Genomic DNA, 12,915 nt, shown 5'->3' with positions numbered 1-12,915 from the left:
AAAAAAACACAAATAAATTAACCAGTCAGATTAAGAAAAAACAGATAATTTTAATATGATATTCTCACAGAAGGAAGAGAGCATTCTCACTGTAGGAAGAGAGCATTGTGCATTCATAATTTTACTCGTATCACTTAATTAAGACACACAGCTCTCAACCTATTGGCATAAAAAATCTAAACAAAGACATAGAGGTAAAGCTGATAAGCAGATTGTATCATTAGTTCTCTGTGCTGTATTTACAAAACAGCACCAGTTTCATTCAAATTTGGAAACTGCCAAAAAGAGTAATAATTATATTACTTAACAAGTATATCCGTTATTAATGCAGGAAGCCAGTTATGCATTATGAAGGATACTAGTTAACTAAAATTCAGTTAAAAGAGCAGGATTTGGAGGGTGAATTTTCTGCTTCAGGATTTTCTATGCATCCTGAAGATTATGATTCTGTAGAAACTGCAGACTGAGATTTCCCTCAGGATGACCTTTCCTTTTCTGAAATTTTGTGTTAAGATGAAAGAGATCTTTCAGTGGGAGCAGAATGAAATTCATATTACACAACAAATGTAGTATGATTTGTTACAGTTGTATACTCCCAAGTCTGTAGTTCCTTATCCTGTTTTACCTGCTTTAGGGAAAATCTTTCCCACAATTTATAATTTACCTGACAGCTAACCTCCTGCCTGTAAGATGTCTGAAAGGTTACACAGGATACTTCAGACCCGCAACTTCTTGTTTTCTTTCCCCCCAGTGATTCCCCTATCCAAATCTGCTTCTGCTAGACAAATTGCTAAAGCTAATCCCATTCCTTTTGACAAAGATGTGAAAGCATTTGGCAAATTTGAGAAGAATGTTTGCAGTTCTCCTACTTTTACCTTCAGAATTCTAAACTGCCATGCCCACAAGCTAAAGTTTTTACTGCTGTATTATAATAACTTGAAAATTTTGACTGTTACCTTTTCCTCACCTGAGGTGAAAATGTCTTCGAATGCTTCTTTGCTATCTCCTCACAAAATTAAACATTCCTTAAAGGGTTCTTATACTGCTGCTGTTAGAACCTCCAGATCTATTGATTCTGAGTCAGTCATGAGAACATTAGCTTAACTCCGTTTTCAGAATCTGCCAGAAGATGCTAAAACTGAGACTATAAATTCTCCAAATGGGCAAAGAACTTTTTTATGGCCCTTCTGTAGCTAAGGTCATTAAGAAATTTGATGAGAGGGAAAAGTCGATTGAAGCAGTGACTTAGATTTTCCAACCTTGCTTTTTTAATCAAATATCTTTCTTTTCATCTTAGCTAACTTTTTCTAAAAGTAATTCAGTCAGCATGGTGCCTCAAAACAGTGGCTAGGAGGAACCAAAAAGAATGGGAAAGCCTCACAAAAATCCCTTTACTAGCTTTCATGCTAAAACTAGACTTACAAAATACTTGTCACCACATTCCTATTGACAAGGATTTCAGATGTCTCTTACAATTTTCTGTATTTGGCTCACAATATCAGTTCTTTATCTTAGCATTTGGACTGTCTACTGCCCCGAGGATATTTACAAAGTGCCTGACTCCAGTAATTGCTTACGGAGGGCTTCAGGACATTAATACTTTTTCTTGATTTGGACAATTGCCTTATATTTGCAACCTCATTTTTCAGTCGTCAAGCATCATTAGAAACATCAACTCAGTTTGGGTTTTCAGTTGAACCTACAGAAATCTCCTCTCGTGCCATCTCACAAAATTCTTCTCCTTGGGTGTCTTTTAGGTTCCGTCCTGGGAGGAGCCTTTCTTCCTTTAAAGTAGAGATGTTCCAAAAGTTTTTTCCTTAGGTATCACAATCAAAACTAGGTATCTACCATGAAATTTCTCAGGATTCATTGGTACGTGTCTTCTATGATTCTTATGATTTTCTTTGTCAGGCTTCACATGAGAAAAATTCAGTGGTACCACAGGTCAGTCTAGATTCAACAACTTCACCATTTATCTCTTCAAATCCCCTTTTTTTTGAGGTTTGTAAAGAATGAGGTTCTGGTATGGGTAGACCAGTTCTTTTAGATCCCGGTCTTCCCTGTTCACTTCCACCTCCTTTTCTGTCTGTCACAACAGAGGCTTCATACCTTATGAAGTGAGCAGTTATGTGGCACAATCAAGACAGACAAAAGCACATAAAAGTCATAGAGGCATTAGCAATGATAAATGCTTTGAAATCTCTACATCTTCTTTCATTTCCAGGCCCTCTTCAAGTTTTCATAGACAATACCACATTGATGTGGTACATAAACAGAGACTTATTTTATTTATTTTACATTTGTTAGATGAGATGGATGCCAGATATTACCTCATTAGCCATTCAGCTCAGTTTGAATCTTTAGGCTTCATGCATTCATTCAGAGCAAAACATTATAGCAGACAAGTTAAGCAGGACTAGGACAGGCCCCTACAAAGGAAACTTTATTGTTGGATCTTTCAAGAATTAATTCATCTATGGGGAACACCCCACTTAGATCTGTTAACCTCCTGTCATTCCAGAAACTAAAGAAATTCTACTCCAGGAGTCCTTGCATACAGGCCTGGGAGATATATGCCCTCTCTTTCCTGTGGATGGGAATGTTCTGTTTGCTTTTCCACTTTTTCTACTGATATCCAGGCTTCTTCTAAAAATCCAGAAGGATACTTCAGAGATTACAGTAGTGACCCACTTTTGACTCAAACAAGAGTGATTCATTCTTTTTTTTTTAAACTGGACATTGACAATTACCATAGAATTGCTCACATGCTAGATTTGCTTACACAAGACTAGGATTGTTTGATACACCTCTACATGAAAACTCTTTAACTGATTGCCTGGATGCTGTCATTCTTATACCTTTTAGGTACCCTTTTCCTAAGGATGTGCAGCAGGCATTGAAGGAGTCTAAAACTTCTGCTTGGAAATCATGTAATTCTGAGTGAAATAGATTTTATAGTGTGTGCTACTCCAAGAACCAGGGCCCTCTTAAGGCTTGGCTGTGTCTGTTTTTTGATTTTTTTTTTTTTTTTTTTTTGTGGGGGATACTGTCTTCTGGCTTTTCTTTTTCCTCTATCAAAGTTTATTTGATGGCTATTTAAGCCTATGTGCCCTTGGTCCAACAATTTGCAATCATTCTTCAATTCAAGCAGGTTTTGAAAGAGGTTTACATATCCTTCCACCTAGAAAACAGGTAACTCCTCCTTGGTGTCTTAATTTTGTACTGGAAAAGCTAACTTTTTTTTTCCATTTAAACCAGCTAATCAGGCTAAATTGAGGTGCTTAATATAAAAAAATGTTTTAGTTGTTGCTCTGACTTCTGCTAGGAGAACAATGAGTTGTTAAGTCAGCCATACCTTATCTTCAACAAAGACACACAGTGGGGGGGGGGGTGGCACAGTGGCACAATGGATAGTGTTGTTGCTTTACAGCAAGACGTTCCCTGGTTCAATTCTCAATGTGGTGCTTTCTCTATGTAGTCTGCATGTCCTCCCTGTGTTTGCGTGGGTTCCCTTTGGGAGCCCTGTTTTTTCCCACACTAGACATGAAGTAGCTTGACTGAACACTCAAAATTAACCATAGGTGTGAGTGTGTGGTGTGAAAGAACTACCATGGCAGGACTATCCACCTGGTGGTGTAAACCTTGGCTCTAGATGATTGTCACTGCTGAAGTGACACCCAGACCACATGTGCAAAAATCAGTAAAAGGAGTTGTGCATGGATGGATGGATGGATGGGCAGAGTATCTTAAGAACTAATCCTTCTTTTATGCCTAAAGTGGTCTCAGATTTTACCTTGTACCAGTTACCAGTCTGTTAATATCCCGGTATTTTTTCTGATCCCACAAACAAGGCAGCAAAAAATATTCATTCTTGTTATGTCCACAGTTAACTTAGATATTCCTAGACAAGTCTCAATGCTCTTAAATGCAAAAAAAAAAACTGTTAACATCTGGATCTAGATACACAACATCAGGAGGATACAATTCCATTAGATTAAGATACTTAATTAAAATGAGAGATAAAAATATAAGAACTGGAAACAAGGCTGAACTATAACTTTGAAAACTATAATAAAGAAGCTGGACTGACAAATTAAACATAGTGTATACAAGATCAAGAACAATTGTAGAAAAGATTTAGAGTACAATACGAAACCATTTTATAGATATATAAGATATGGTAGGAGTAAAAACAGACAAATTGGCAAACTGTATGTAGATTAAAAAAACACAATATATCATAGATATATTTGCAGAATTATATGTCAAACAGTTTTGCTCTGTAAAGGGGGGGGGGTAATTGTCCTAGTGACATTCAGGTACCTTTAGATACTGAAATTAAAATAGATATGTATTTAAAAAGAACAACACAAACTGGACCCAAACAAAGCACAAGGAAGAGACACAATTATTAATAATGACCAAAGAACACTTCATCAAGAACTTACAATATCATTATATTTGTTATTCTCTAGGTCATTTAAGTCTGGGGAGATACCTCAAGATTTGAGACATGCACTTATTAAGCCCATCTTTAAGGGAAAGGGAAATAAGTCAAACCCAGAGTCATACCGACCCATAAATTTACTTGCTTGTCAGAGAGGAATAATGGAGAAGTTTTTTTTTTGATAAATTATTGTCAGAACTGGAATGGTTGGGATATGAAACTATATATCAGCATGTTGAAATTAGATCTATAATCAGCTAGACAATGATGTTCTCTAATAAAGAGGATTATTATTGTGTTGTAGATCATAACCAGCTTATTATGAGATCGAGACATGAATGCCAAGAAATTCACTTGAAGAGTAGAGATTTACGATTATGATCAGTGACATTATCATAATTCTTTATTGTACACAGAGCTATATCTGCTCCATATCCTACTAGTTACATAGAAAAAATCGCAAAGTGTTTTCCCAGCTTTCAAAGCCATAAAACATTTAGCAAGCAATGTCAGATCAGTTCTGTAACACAGTCCATTTCATTTACGCTTAACTCCATATCTTTCAACTGTCTAGATGTTTGCAGGCGATCCAGATTATTGCTTCATATTTTTGGTCTGTTCCTCATAAAATATGTGGTTTTCCTACAAATCACTGAGGACCAAAGTCACTAAATAATGGCATACATTTGCATTTCATGCTCATATCCTTCAGAAAATGGATGCTAACACATCCTGTTATTCTAGCAACTACGTTTGTTTGAGAAAGTTGTGAACATGTTATTGGTATGAACAGCAGGCAGAAACAAATGCTTTGTTCTGCTGCTGCCATTTGCTGGTCAGTACTGACATATTTTACTGCCTTGCACTGAACCTCACCTTAATAACTTAATTGTAATTAATAATAACTTAATTGTAATTTTTGGACATCTATGTGCTGTGATGATGTCACTGTCCAGCAGAGCCACTGCAGTGATCCCCGGGGTAAATTTTCTGTTTCCCATCCACCCATCAAGGTTTCTCTTGAAGAGTGCTAGTGAGGGGCTCTGCCTGATGTATATTGGAATTTTGTTCCGAAGCATGGGGGGGTCTCTGGGTCAGGAATCTATCCCTCCAGCATGTCCTGTTTATCATTGTGGTAATGTTTATATCCCTAGAGCATGTGGCTCTCAGGGATTTGTTTTTTTTTTTTTTTTAGGTGGAGCATATCCATCAATTCTGGGTTGAACATGGCCATGTATGTCAATCAGAGATCACCTCTGAGTAAGCGGTATGCAACTGAGTACAGCTGGAATTTCTTTAGTCGGGCTGCATAGGTCATCTGTTTGAGGCCAGTAATCCTCTTATTGAGGTACTTTTGTGGTCTTTCCAGCTGTTGCAGGTGTCTTGTAAGGTACATCCCAAATGGGGTGTTGTATTCTATAATGGGTCTAATAAGTGATGCGTAGAGAGGCACAATAACCTCCTTTGTTCTGAATGCGAACCCCTTTGAAATTAGGTGTGCCACATAGAAGGATTTTCTAACCACCTTGGCAATATGATTATCAAAGGAGAGATTGCTATCTAATTGGGTCCCCATATCCCTTATTACTTTTTCTGTATTTAGGGGACTACCACCTATGTGGTAGTTCATGGGCACTTTTTTTTTTCCAAAGAGGATGACTATGCACTTTTTGACATTCAGCTTGAGGCCATGATTTTGACACCAGGTATCCATCTCAGTGAGACCCATCTGGAGGGTGTCTGTATCAGCTAGAGAATCAGTTATGGCCCCTAGTTTGCAGTCATCTGTGAACTTGGTCAGCCAAAGTCCTCCTGTGCTAGCCTGTACCTCTGAGAAGTATATACCGAACAGGAGGGGCCCTAGGACTGAGCCCTGGAGGGCGCCACTTGTAACCGGTATAGAGTTGGACCTAGAATCTGCAACTCTCACTGTGTGGGTTCTGTCTGTGAGCCAATTTGCAACCCATCTCATGATGTAGGGGTTAATGCTCAGGTTGGCGAGTTTGTCTATAATACCAGAATGGGGAATGGTATCAAAAGCATTTTCGAGGTCTAGGTAGGCTGTGTGGACCTCCTTACCCTCATCTAATGCCTTAGTAACTGCCTCAAAGAAGTCCACCAGGTTTAGGAAGCATGATCTGCCCTAAACAAAGCCAAACTGGGTGGGGTCCAAAGTTTGGAGGTTCCCAATGTCTCTGTTAATGAGTTCGATGATGATGCGCTCCATAGCCTCGGAGACCAGGCTAGTCAGGCTTATAGGGCAATAGTTCCTGGGGTCTGTTGTGGCACCAACTTTGTGGAGTGGGATAACTGTTGCTGCACACCACTGTGTGTGTATGTAGCCTGTAGAGAGACTGAGTTTGAACAGTGTGTTTAGGTGAGGGGTTAGTTCATTTTGGAGCTCTTGTAAGACACAGCCTGGGACACCATCCAGTCCCATTGAGACTGTGTTTTTGGCTTTGGATAGGGCTGTTTTAACCTGTGTGTTGGTGATTGTTAGGGCATTACATTCTTCTGGTATGGTTATGGGCCCTTTAGGGGGTGAGAGGGGTGTGAAGTTTGCATTAAACCTGTCTGCCAAAATGTTGGCAATATAAATCTGTTCAGTGTATTTTGTGCCATTCTGCACCAACTCAGAGCAGATTTGAGAGTTTCCACTTAGGTTCTTGACATAGCTAAAGAACACTTTGTGGTTATCTTTGGAGTCCTTCGCAATTTTTCTTTCGAAGCTAGCCTTGGATGATTTAATGAGGGATCGTAGTTTCTTGCTAATACTGATCAGGGATGTCTTTCCTTCTATGGATTTTGCTCTTATCTGTACTAGTTTCCTCCTACTATTGTAGAGCCTGTTTATGGCATGGCTCCACCAGACTGGTTTCCTTTTCTTGGAGGAGTGAGTCTTGGTTTTACTTGGGACAGCATGATCCATGCGTTCCTGCAGATGATCATACAATGCCTTTGTATAGGTTTCAGCAGCTTGGACAGCATTCTTCATTGGCGTGGGGGCTGTGAACTTTTCCACCTCAGTCTTAAGCAATGTGAAGTTTGCCTTTGAAAAGTTTTTCACGGTGGTTTCATTGATTGGGGTTGGGGACGGAATGTGAATATCCAGAGTGATTAGTCTATGGTCTGATCTAACCAGCAAGAGGTTGATGTCAGGTATGGAACACCAGTCACCCATGTTGGTGATGACCAGGTCCAGTATGTTGTTCCCTCTGGTGGGGGTGTTGACCAGTTGATCCAGGGCATTCGAGTTTATAAATTCTAGGAAGTGTTGGGCAAGAGAGTTAGTACTTGAGTAGTTCTCCCAGTTAATGTTTGGGTAGTTGAAATTTCCCAGTATTAGTGTGTTTGGTAGGACCTTCATATTTCCCACTGTCTCCAGAAATGCGGAATGGGGGTCCTGGGTTATGGTGGGTGATCTGTAGCAAACTACAATTTGGATTACAGTTTTGCCCATTGGTAGTTGCAATTGGATTATTTCTGATGCATCGTGCTGCACCACTAATCTGGAGGTGTGAGTATCCATGATGAATATGGATACACCCCCACTTTTGTGTTTCGGTCCGGGTTCTGTGGCCGAAAGGTATGGTATGAGTTATAGCCTGGTAGTGCTGGGGTGCTCTCTGGAGCCTTAAACCAGGTTTTTATTACTGCACAGATATCAATGTTCTCCATACTGAGGAGTGCCTCGAGTGTGTGCATTTTGAGGTTTAGACTTCTGGCATTGAGCAGCATTACCCTCAGTTTTTGGTTACTTGTGCTATTTACGTTGGTGGGTTTGTCTTTTGAGGCTTGCCTAAAAAAGGCACTATGGGGGCAGCAAGAGCCTTTGCTAGTATTCGAAAACCTAAGGGTGACAGGTGCAAGCCATCTCTTGTGAAGCAACGTGGCTTGTCGAGCATATCATCCCAGGCAGACAGATACTGGATCCCCTTTGAATGACACCAGAAACTTGGCCAATTGTTGAAGTTGATCATTTTTTCTTTATACTGTGGCATCATTCTTGGTGAGGGCAGGATGCTACTCAGGGGCAGGGTCATACCTGCCTGGGCTACATGATCAGAGACCTCTTCCATGTCTCTTTTCATGTAGTCCAGGGAGGTACGTATCAGGTCATTCACACCAACATGTACAATGACAGAGTCATATTTGTACTTGTTCTGCAAGTGACCTGAGTGCTTGTGTTATGTGGCAGATCCTGGCACCTGACAGGCAGCAAACTTTAACGTTCTCCTTGTCCAGCCTAGTTAGTGGGACATCAGTGTGCCTGCCTATAGAGTCGTCAATCACTAGTGCGTTGGGTATGTTATTTTTCCTTAAGGACTGTAATTGCGTGGCACACTAATTATGTGAAGTATGTGTTTCATGGTTGGTGATGGGTTGTGGAGGTTGCTTGGATGTCTGCTTTGCAGGTTTGTGTTGCTTTTGCAGATTTTTATTTAGAGCCTCCAAGTATGTTTTCATGTATTTATGTGTGTTATTTGCCTGTGTTGGTTTGTTAGGTCTATGTGAGACTGATGGTGTGTTACAAGTATTACCCTTCTCCTCTTGACAGTCAATTACAGTCTGGGGTTGAGAGAGCTTTGCCTCCAGTTTGGCTGTATAATTGCATCTCTCGCATATATTAGTGTTTGGTGGTAGGAGGACAGGGTTGTCAGTGTACATGAGGCAGTTGTAACATTGCCTCAAAATGCCCAGATTCACCAGTTGGACTTGAGACTACACTGGAAACTGCCCTTTGGACATGCCTGAATAGGTAGAGTGAGCTGTTTTTCTGATTGACTTGTGGGGACGAATATAGAGCCTTGTCCTTCTGGACAGTATAAGGGGGCTAGTGCTAGGGGTATTTAGTGCTTGTTATTAGTTTTAAGCAAGTGCTGGGCTGTAAAATGAATCTAACTTCAGATACATTGTTTTTTATATTCATAACAAGAAGCTAAGACTTACAGCTACAAATAATTTGAGCTGTAATATGAAATCTTGCCTAATGAAAAAAGAAAGTGTCTAATGCCCACTACTGACAAACTGAGCAACATTTCTGTGTCACAAAGGGGTTTATGAGATAGTTTGCCAATTATGCTACCGATCAGATGGACGTTTTTTAATAATGATGTACTAAATTTCTTAATGGTCTTATGTCAATCTAAATTTTCTGTTAGCTCCTTCTATATCATTTTTGCTTGGAGATTTGTATATTTCTCATGTTATACCTGTGATAAACTTCACTAATTTATCCCACTATAAACAATGGGATTGGAGATGCTTTGTGCGCACTAGGGGAAATGACGGCCTATATCTGTGCAGCGTCTAACGTTAAACTAATTGTGTATGTGTGTGTGTGTGTGTGTGTGTGTGTGTGTGTGTGTGTGTGTGTGTGTGTGTGTGTGTGCGTGTGTGTCTGTGTGTTCATATGTGCAGTTATATGAGACAGATAGATAGATAGATATAGATAGATAGATAGATAGATAGATAGATAGATAGATAGATAGACAGATGGATAGACAGTTAAATAGATGGTTTTAATTCAGAAAACAGGGTTAGGTTACTTGTGCTTCTCTTTCTCACAGAGTCTGTTTTATCCAACATGGTCACTTGTCTTTGGTAGAGTACTGTTATAAGTTGGCAGGAATTGTACAACCCAATGATAAGCACACTTATTGTCCATTGACATTTATCTGGACCAAGATGTACACTGTATTTTCCCTTGCTGAAATCATAATAATTCCAGAGCAGAAACACTTTTTTCTTCCAGGAACTCCCTTTGAGCATTTAGTGTTTCTCAATAAAAATTCAAAGGTAAACTTTTCAGAGAGCATTGTGGTTAGACTAATGAATTATTTTATAGATCCGTGCCACAAAACAAAGTCCAGTTGATTAAAACCTATGAAATCAGTGAAAAGACAGTCAAACTCTGAATAGACTGGTTTCTACAACTTTAAGTACTCACAACAATTGAAACACACTGTAGTACAGAAACCAAAAAAAAAAAATGTAATACAATGAAGCCTCACAAGGATTTTTTTTTTTTTTTTTGCAGTGAAATCTGACACAAGTATTCCCCCTTGGGGAATATGGCCACAATGTTTGCTAACTCAGTAGTCATAGCACCATGGTTATTTCAACCACTTTAGGAACCGTGCTGTTCTTCAATAACACAGTTTGTTTAAACACAAGAAATGTCTCCAGCATAGTTTGATTGTTCACAAGTAACAGCTCCATACTTCAGTACAGAAGTTCCCCCATTAACTAAAAGATTCCTAAGGCTCTGCATAAAAGCCAAAGCATTCATTAAAAGTGATTGTGGATTCAGAGCCTGCTCCTTTTGTTGTAACTGGTATACTGCTGAAATATTTTCCTGATTAATATGTATTACCTGATTATAGTTCCCTTTCCTTTACGCCCTCCCATTTTCTCCATATTCTTTCTCTCCACCCCTTTTCATAGATCAGATCATTATTTTTTTTCTTTTACACACACATACACAGATACACAGACACACACACACACACACACACACACACACACACACACACACACACACACACACACACACACACACACACAAACACACACACACACACACACAGTATTATAAAAGACATAAACATGGGAAATAATGCCATAATGTGATATGTGAAAATGTTTCATGCTCCCGCCATACTTGAGAAAGCACACTTTATCATGACCAGGCCATTTCATATTATTATGGCCTCTCTAATCAGCGTGTCTTTAGTGTGCCACCCCCACCACCACCAGCAAACGTACACTCTCAAAGCTGGTGGGGATATCACACTAATAACATGCTGATGTGAAGGGACAACATTGTTGTGTCACTGCAAATTTACAACTATGAATTTTAAGAAAGGTGATATCAATTAAGAGTTATGGAATCACTTATTGCAACAGCATTACGAAAGATGCTCCATGTCAAGTATGATGAAACCATAATAAATGTATAATAACGTATAACATAAATATGTATTTATAAAAAAAAACAACAGTCTGGATTTTAGTTTGATGTTTTGATTTCAGGCTTCCTTTACAAACATTGTGACCGATGTTAAAGTATGAAACCAAATGTAAGCTTTTGATTTAAACACCAGTTTCATTGTAAGTGAAACAATTTTGCAGTGAATCAGGTGTTGGAACAGCTGTATGCTTTGGGTTTACTTTATCGGAGAGTTCTAGACTCACTTGTACTTTTCTTGTACATAGAAAATGTTATTATTTTCTTGACCATTTCTTCTCTTAACACTATTTTTATTTTGTCTTAGTTTGCGCACTAACAGATTCCAGCACAGAGTGTGTTTGTGAGGAACAACACGTTTGGGACAGACAGACATGTAACATGTATGGAAGCTGCTTAAATACAACCTCAAGAAACTGTAGTTGTGTTAGAGATATTCCTTACAATGGAACTTGTGAGCCCTATTCACCTCCTCCAGGTAATTGCTCTTCCGGTACAAATTAACAATTTCTTACCTGTAAGTGCTGCATGAATTCATTGCAGGTTTCTCAGCAATTTGTGTGAAAGTTGTTCTTTGGTGCATACATCTGCAGTTACTATCAGTTCTTTCTGAAGTGTGGATTTCAGGTTAAGATTTGTTATTTATTTATTGACTGATTGATTGATTTATTGGCTTTGATTACTGGGAAATTCTAACTGGGTAGAAGCCCTTTTGAGTGGAGGCTGAGGAGAACAGCTCCAATTTTTTATAAGACATTTTAAAAACAATTTTATAGTCTTTAGAAATAAAACAAAAATATCTGCAGTTTAGATAATTAAATAAATTAGACATAATATAAAAACATTAATAATCAATAAAAGTTATATGACATTTAATATATATAGAAATTTTAGAAAGTTTGCAGAGAACTTATAAGTAAGATACTCTAGTACAAACAGGAATTCCAATATGAAGTGAGGAGAATAGGCTTATGGCATATTTAAAAGTCAGGGAAGAAAAGTTGATAAAAGTAAGGAAGTAAGTGAAGAAGGGAGAGTAAGGAGGTATAAGGAATGTAAAAGGTACTTGTTCACATTTAAGGATATAGTTTATTCTAGTTTAGAGCAAGATCAGAGCCAGAGTTTAGCAAGGAAGTCTTTCAGAATGGTTTTGAAAGATGGGTGTTAACAACCTTCAACAAGTACAGTCAATGCCCAGCAGATTTGCTAGGTTTATAGACAGACAGGAACTTTTGGTCACTGGATCGCAATGACTGACTGAAAACATAGTTGTGTAGAATGTTTTTTAGTGCTGAACAGGCAGATGGATGCTGAACAATTGTATGAGTGGTAAAAAGCTGTGTATATGTTGGTTTCTGAGGCAGTTCTAACCAATTTAGGCTTTTTAGTGCTATACAGTGGTGGGTTCTGCAAGGGGTATTTGCTGCAAATTTGCGAATGAAGGAGACCAATTGCTGAACTAGCTGAGGTACTAGTCTGCTATTCTATCTACCATTAT

At 38.7% G+C, this 12,915-nt stretch overlaps 1 protein-coding gene across 1 annotated transcript in view; it reads left to right on the top strand.

Moving 5' to 3' along the window:
- Positions 1-12,915, top strand: part of LOC122794935 — a 533,471-nt gene that overhangs the window by 259,417 nt on the left and 261,139 nt on the right. Inside the window, exon 11 of the mRNA XM_044063530.1 lies at positions 11,725-11,895. Within this exon, the coding sequence (XP_043919465.1) occupies positions 11,725-11,895 (171 nt within the window). The remainder of the gene's footprint in view (positions 1-11,724; positions 11,896-12,915) is intronic.

This window comes from Protopterus annectens, chromosome 2.part1 (genome assembly GCF_019279795.1).
Source record: "Protopterus annectens isolate FY-2018-M chromosome 2.part1, PAN1.0, whole genome shotgun sequence".
Lineage (NCBI taxonomy): Eukaryota > Metazoa > Chordata > Ceratodontiformes > Protopteridae > Protopterus > Protopterus annectens.
This window is presented reverse-complemented; position numbering and strand designations above follow the sequence as displayed.